Genomic DNA, 7,848 nt, shown 5'->3' on the forward strand with positions numbered 1-7,848 from the left:
ATAGGTCTCTGTTAAGACTCTTATGATCTGTTGTTGAAGTGGAAGCTATCAGGTAGATTGTGGAGTTTCACTTATGTTTTGGTGTTACCAGTAGATAAATGTTTGACTAACAACTTAGGTTGTATAACTTATTTTTACTGGATTACTATACCTATATTATATATAATGGTATAATTGTTTTACTTTATATATATGATATATAGCACTCATTTATGTATCAATATGCATGCAACCCTAAGCCGGTAGTTGTTTATTTTATTATCGTTACGTGTTGATGAATTGTTAAATATAAAGACAATGACATATTGTTACAATTTTGAATTGAATTTTATAAATAGGAATACGTGAAATATTTTTTTTCTTCAAATTGATGTTATTATTTTATTTTCACTTAAACTTTTGTTAGTTAAATTCAACAGACAAATAAAAAACCCATCGAGAAAAAGAAAATCGATACAGGAACAATAGTTAGATTGTTTCTCATGAGAAAAAAAAAAGAAATTTATTGTCAAGAAAGTACCGATAAGCTTAGAGTACAAGAATAAAAGGAATAGTAATTACAGTCACCAATAAGGAAATTGACTCGGTTCTCCTTGCATTTCCAATCTATTACTGACAATTAAAAATATAAAAAAATTAAAAAATCTGTCACTAACCAAAAAAGAAAAGTACACTGTACAAGTTTGCAATGTACCCATACGTGCCAAAAAAGAAAGTAATGGAACCAAATATCCTCTCTCCCCGGGGAAAAAAACAATGAAAGAATAAACGATAAGCTTGCCTTGATCATAATCTCCATTTTACTATACTCTTCCAGAGAATCTGTGCTTCATGAGGATTCCATTTTGGCTTCATATGAGTGTTGTGCTGACTACTAATTGTCAGTTTATTACATTTCTTCGGTTGGTGTCATTGAAAAGCAGCTGATGCAAATGAGACACAGGATCTTAATGGATAAACTTTTTCATAAGAACTTTTAAGGAAGAAAAATAAGAATAAAAAATGAAATCAACTTCTCTATAAACTAAAATTAACTTAAGTTTAAACTAATTTGTAAAAACTTTCTTTTATTAACTTTTCTAAAATTTTATTTTTAATTAATGCATAAGTTAGTTTTAATATATGAAAAAACTTATTTCAATTTTTCTTCCGATTTTATCTCCTATAAATGTTTTTGGAGGAACTTATCTAAAGAGACTCATTCTTAAAAACAGAAGGAAGAGATAGTTCATAGTTGACTAAAATGTTCATTCATAGAATGAAATAGGCAGTACCATGAAATGAAGTGATACCTCTAACCATTAAATCCGAAGATAGCCCCCTCTCTCCTGATCTCCTATTCTTAATGGTCTCTTGAGCAATGACTTCCTGTTCAGTGACCAGCTTCTTCCCAGAGCTCTCTTATTTCGCCAAGCAGCAGCTATACGGGTATAAAGAGCTGGGAAAATGAAGCAGAGGAGTACAAGAAATAACATAGCAACGCAGAGTAGCATGACATTGCGAAAACCATCTTTTAGCAGAGGGTCATTTTGACCTGTCCATGGAACTCCTCCAACATTCATGCCAAAGACTGCAATCAGAGTTCAAAAATCAAAATCACACAGTATTGAATAGCCTGTGGATGTGGATAATAACAATTCACAACAAATCAGATTGCTAAGAGCGCCTCCAACGTTGTCCATTGGATGGAGTACTCGTGAAGTTCCACTGAAGCACCGGGTACTTGTTAAGCATTGGTACTAAAATTTGGTTGCGGGCCATGAGTGTGTGCATTTATGAAACAATAAGTAAAAATGAGTGGTGTAATAATTGTAGAGGAAAGTTAGTTGTGGGGTTGGAGAGAATAGTAGCTAAAGTCTAATTGGATACAATCTAAAAGGACTTTTGATGGCTTGAAAATAAAAAAATATTTTCCGATTAAAAGTTATTCTAAACCTACATTCAAACATATATAAAACATATTTGAATACAAGATAGAAGTGTTTTTCAGAGCTTCTCTACAGAAAATAAAAAGTTATTCGGTAGAGAAACTCAAAAATACTTCTAGACTTTATCTAAACTGTCTCATACTCTAAGTTGTAAAATGTAAAAATAAGTTATGTGAACTGTGAGACTCACTTAAGACGTGTAGAAAGTAAAAAAGAGGTGCTGGGTTGGAGATGCTCTAACCTCCTGTTATGATGGACAAAGGGAGGAATATTATCGAGAGGAAGGAAAGATAGTACAGCTTCCTGTTTATTTGCTCTGACTGCCAGCTGTCGAGACCAGCCTGAATTGCTGTGACACGATTTACTATAAACCCCACATTCTCCTTCATCCTCCTTAACCTTCCAATTAGTTCTTCAAGGGAGTTAAGGTCTTCATTGGCAAACCATCTTTTTGAAGAGCATTTTTCTTTTACTCGGAGATACACTTGCTCTCCATGGGCAATCACCTGAATACAATTAAGGTAATGCAAAACCAAAAGGAGGTTTAGTCCATACAATTTGATTTGATATGAGAACAAATCAGATGGAAACAGAAATGTCACTGCAGTTATGGAAACATTCATCATTACTGTAATTTACAAATTCATGATAACATTATTTTCTTTCCTTGTTCTATTTTTTTTCCCATCTAAAGCAATGAAGAAGAATCATTTTCCAGCAATTATGTTTCCATAAAGCCTTTTTATTTTTTTATTTTTGAAAGTAATTTTTAGTAAGCAGTCAGAATTGTAACAAAAGGAAAATGGAGACACCCTATTTTCACACGGAATAAAACACATAAATATCATTTTATATCCTCTCTCCCAGATTTATCTGCATTTATGAATTCAAAAGACACCGTTATTGAATCTTGATGCCATTGAATATACCATGATGATGAAACTGACAACCCTTATGTTTGATCAGAAAACTATGATGTTAAATTATCCATGATCCACGAATAGAATGAGCTTAAGTATGATTTATTTAAACCACAGGTTGATGCCTTTTGATTAGAATGAATACACAAATGAGTAAAGTGTCACCTGCAAGAGACGCTGCAAATTAATATGCAGTTTGGGGAATCTTCTGTCATCAAGCATTTGTTTCTTCAGAGCATAACCACCTACAATTAAGCAGAGCAATTGTCCCTTATTTAATTCTATAAAACTATTTTAAATTTCGCACATCAAGGAACTAGTCTAGAAGAAACTTGCACAAAACATGTTGGAAACGGAAATTTCAGTTTACATACAAAAATTTCACGCAAAATATTCTTAATATTTTATAAACCAGCTATACCAGGAATTATTCCCCTAGTTTCAATTTTTGGCCAGGGGTCAGTGGTGTAAACAATTAATAACTGAATGTCCATCGAAAACAGTCACTTTCTGCTAAATATTAAGCTCTAGGACCTTCACGTGGCCTTCCTCATAGCATATAAGCATAATAGTAGCAAAAACATTTAGATCGTGTTCAAATAAACTTATCCAAAAGCACTTCTAAGTAGAAAAAATAAAATAAGTTTCTCCATAAGTTAAAATTAACTTGTACATAAGCTAATTTGTAGAAGATCTCTCCAATTAAGTTCTCCAAAACCTTATTTTTAACTCTTGTATAAGCTAGTTTTAGCTTATGGATAAGTATATTTCAATTTTTTTTCTATTTTTTTCTCCTAAAAGTGCTTTAGGAGAAGCTTATTCAAACAGACCCTTAAAGGTAGAATGTTTTACCTCCAATCCTTCAAGCATTAGCATATGATGACCTCAAACACTGATTAAAAGAAGGAGACAGGAGGATGCAAGTGCAAGGGTGGCAAGGCCGTATTTTGGAAAATGGATTCAATAAAATATATTAAGCGTACCTTGAAATGTATGGATATATATAGGTTTTGACGAAATCCATAATCACATTACCATTAACTAAATTTATGCCTAAATACTAAGATAAGAAAAAAAATAAAGCAAATCCTATGGACTTCACATGAGATTTAGTGAAATTAGAGAAAGCTCCTCTCTTATTTCAAAAATGTTTTTAATATGACAAAAAACAATAACCTCCAAATGGCAATGTGTTGCACATAGGAACATGTCAAGAAGAGAAACTTAAATTTGATTTACTCGAGCTGGTATGTTGTCTTATTTCTTATGAGATTCTATAGGGCAGGCACTAAATTTAGGTCTTTCCCAAAGAGGAACATTAGCAACATACTATCTCACACACTTTTTTTCAATACACTGCTATTGGATAAAAACTATGTAGGCCCCTCCCCTCCTAATCTATATATAGTGGGTACTACATGGATTTCACCCACAATAAAAAAGTGTTATTAGCAATTTTCCTTTTTCTGATAAATTAGCTAGTAATTAGTTCCATCAGATTAATAATCCCATTGAAATCAATGCAATAATAAACAGGCCAACAATGAAAAGATTAGTAGTGCACCATATAACAACTTTCCCAGGACAATACATAATTAAGATACTGGATAAAGAAATAATTTAATTCAGTTAACAGATGATAATAAAACAATCAGAAAGAGGCTTTGGGGTAACTCTTTTAGTTGGGTCCCTTTCCTCTATTCTTGTGCATACACAAATATAACAACTTAAATTTGTGTTGCCTATTGCAAGATCTAGAAACTAACACAAAGATTTAGGCTTACATTCAGATATTCAACTAATGTCATCAACAAATTTTGTTGGGTGAAATCAGAGATAAAAAAGCTAATAAAAAAAATTAGTCATCAGACAGCACAAACTTCAAATGTCATCTATAAGACAACTTCAACCCTTCTACATTAGAATAGCCACAAAGTATGCTTAAATGCACATCTCTATTCTTTTCAAGTCAATTGATAGAAACTTAAAAACTAAGGCATACTTTCAGTGATCAAGAACAACCTGAATTTGTAATTTGAATCATGAAGAGTACTAAAAGTTGAGAACGAACAGGAAGGGGTAGGATCAAGGAGTGTGTCATGGATATTACCTTTATCCAAGTCAAGCTCCACAGATTCCAATTCCATCTCAAGCTTAGTCACAAGGTCTTGAAGCTGATCTACATGTGTGTCAATTATGTGAACCACAAGATTTGAGAGAGATCTGGGCACAGGGTTGTCAGCTTCCTCAGAGTGATTCATAGTCAATAAGAATTCAAGAACATGCTCCTTGATCACTATCCCACTTCTTTCCTGCTGCTGACCTCTATGAGAAGAGGAGCTTTCAACACTAGGAATCTCCGAAAGCAGAGACTCACCCATGCGTGAGAAGCCTAACCTGGGAACACGTCCCAAGGACACCGTAATTACTGAATGTTCTGTAACTCTAGCAGCAATCCTAAATGTAAAGTCACTAGAGGGAGGACCAGGCGAATTAACCCGGAAGACAAGTGCCCCATCTACATGTGCACAAAAGGGTCCATTGCTAACAAGTGAAAGAATGTCTTGGAGCTTCAAAGGCGGGCAGAAAACAGCAATCAGGTCCTGTGCAGATTGTGACAACTTTTGATTTCCTTTCGGTAGTTCCACATGGTACCAAGAAAACTCGTTGCTTCGACCTTCTCCTACACCCGATTCCTTCCCTTCTTTTACAAAAAGGTCTGCTAGATCCCAATCCTTATGGTAAAAACTTCCCATGCCATCAAATATATAAGCTCTCTTCCTCACCAAGCCTGCAGGATGGGTAGGGTAGACTCGGTGCTCCTTCAGTGGAGCCCGTGCCGAAGTTTCACCATCCATCTCCTCACCCACCCCATTCTCCATAACTATGTGCTGAGCTAGTTCCATAACTTTCAGCAGCAACCCCTAAATAGTCTTCCAACTAATACACAAAATGACAGGTATTCAACAACTTGATCCAGAGACCCAAACTTAGAGACTCAAATTTCCCATCTCATAAACTTGATACTTCAAATCTAACATCACATCCTTTAAAACAATCTGCATGCAATGAATGCGATATTATTAGCAATCTCAAAACCAAAGTCAACAACTCCAGCGCAACCCAATAAGGAATTGATCCAAATTGACCGAAAGTGGGGAACACCCAGAATTGTATTCAAACGACCCAATAGGAAGGTTCACAAAAATCTCCTAATAAAACCCACCACGCGTACTACGAATCAAATCCCGAACCAAAGTTGCAGTATTTCAGATTCTACTGAACTCAGCAAAGTGACACAACTAATTGGAAAGAAAATTATAAATAAATAAATAAATAAATAAATAAAAACTAAAGAAGAAGTGCATTACCTTGATGAATGCCCAAGAAACTCAAACGTTGAAATCGGCTAAAGGGAAAGCGACGGAGTAAGAAAACTTCAAATGGACGAGGGATTTGGCTGCGACAAACTAATTAACTACCAATTATTAATTGTAGAGTGGTTGAGCTTCTTGGAAACTTCCTTCAACTATAAATCCAATTCTTATGTGTCCTCTCGTAGTTACGAAATCCCAGATTTGAATTTCTTTTTAAATTGATAAAAATCGTGTACGGATATTTACAACCTTTACACAAACCACTTAACTTAGGGGGGTGTATTGGATTAGGATTTTAAAGGACTTTTTTAGTTAAAAAAATCCTGCGGATTTTAAAAGACTTTGCAGGATTTTCATGACTTTTAAGATTTTGAAAGATTCTACAAGACTTAAAATCAGGATTTTAATGGATTCTGCAAGACTTTTAAATTAGGATTTTAATGGATTCTGTGGGATTTTGTGGAGTTTTGACATTTGATAAGATTTAAAAAAAATTATACATTCAAATTTAAAAAGAGTCAAAGATAAAAATAATAAATAAAAAAAATAATGTCTAGATAAATAATAATAATAATTCTCTATAATATTCTATCCTCTTTTTATAGCATCCACTATCAATTGTAACAATTCATCGGAATCATCCTTAATCCAAGCTTCATAGTTTTCTTTCTTTTTTCATTTTTCTTTATTATTTCCTTGTGAATCTCCCATTTGAATTACTAAAACAATATATGTTAAAAAATAGTTATATAAATAATTACGGATAATAGACAAAATCAATAAAATTATATTATTATTTTTAGAAGCACACCATCATACAAGATCGAATATATTTTTGCTATCCAAATGGATCAAATACCTCAGTTATTATAAAAAAAATGTAAAAACGAAAATATAGAAACATAAGATAATTTTTTATATAAAAAAATTAGTATATTCGATACTGAAAAAATATTTAGATATATAATTTTTTTTATATAAACAGAAGTATTTAGATATAGAGAATATATATATATATATATATATATATATATATGATAATTTTTAACGATATTTATAAATATAAATTATTCTAACAAATATTTTAACAATATTTTTTTTTTTAAAAAATAAGTTAATGAAGGCATAAATCCTAAACCCTAAAAAATTAGATATTGCAATGTCTTATGTTAATTTTCTTTTTTTAAAATATAAAAAATCTTAATTTCATAATATAAAAATAAAAAAGAAAAATTCATAGTAAAAAAAATAAAATAATTGTTAAGTCATAAAAGGAGGAGGGATAAGAGTAACAAATTCAAGGGAAAGAGAGAATTCGCAATTTTTATGCTAAGAGGGTTCTTCCCCCTACTAAGATCCATTTTTATCTCATTCTACTCACAAAAACCCTAACAAATTCATCTTTTATATATATATATATATATATATATATATATATATATATATATATATATATATTGTTGAGATTATGATATCAATTTCATCTTTCACCTTTTTCTTTTCTTAACGTGTGTCATAAAAAAAATTACCACTTAAAAGTTAAAATTTCAAGTATTTTTTTGTGTTATATAAAGGAACAAATTCAACTACATAGAATAAAATAAAGTAAGTCAATTAAAGAGA

At 32.0% G+C, this 7,848-nt stretch overlaps 1 protein-coding gene across 2 annotated transcripts; it reads right to left on the reverse strand.

Annotated features, from left to right (window-relative positions):
• Window positions 1-473: 473 nt before the first annotated feature.
• Window positions 474-6,412, reverse strand: LOC109814081 (Magnesium transporter CorA-like family protein). Of its 2 annotated transcripts, none has more exons than XM_020378423.3 (6): window positions 6,220-6,412; window positions 4,959-5,907; window positions 3,014-3,093; window positions 2,170-2,434; window positions 1,275-1,570; window positions 474-923 (listed from the first exon to the last, which is right to left on the reverse strand). In XM_020378423.3, exons 2-5 carry the CDS (start codon window positions 5,752-5,754, stop codon window positions 1,302-1,304), a joined length of 1,410 nt encoding a protein of 469 aa, XP_020234012.1. In that variant the 5' UTR covers window positions 5,755-5,907; window positions 6,220-6,412; the 3' UTR covers window positions 474-923; window positions 1,275-1,301. The 2 variants fall into 2 exon arrangements, with proteins under 2 accessions (XP_020234012.1, XP_020234011.1); XM_020378422.3 differs by having other exon boundaries at window positions 1,293-1,570; window positions 6,220-6,411.
• Window positions 6,413-7,848: the final 1,436 nt, after the last annotated feature.

This window comes from Cajanus cajan, chromosome 1 (assembly GCF_000230855.2).
Source record: "Cajanus cajan strain Asha chromosome 1, NIPB_CcT2T_4, whole genome shotgun sequence".
Lineage (NCBI taxonomy): Eukaryota > Viridiplantae > Streptophyta > Magnoliopsida > Fabales > Fabaceae > Cajanus > Cajanus cajan.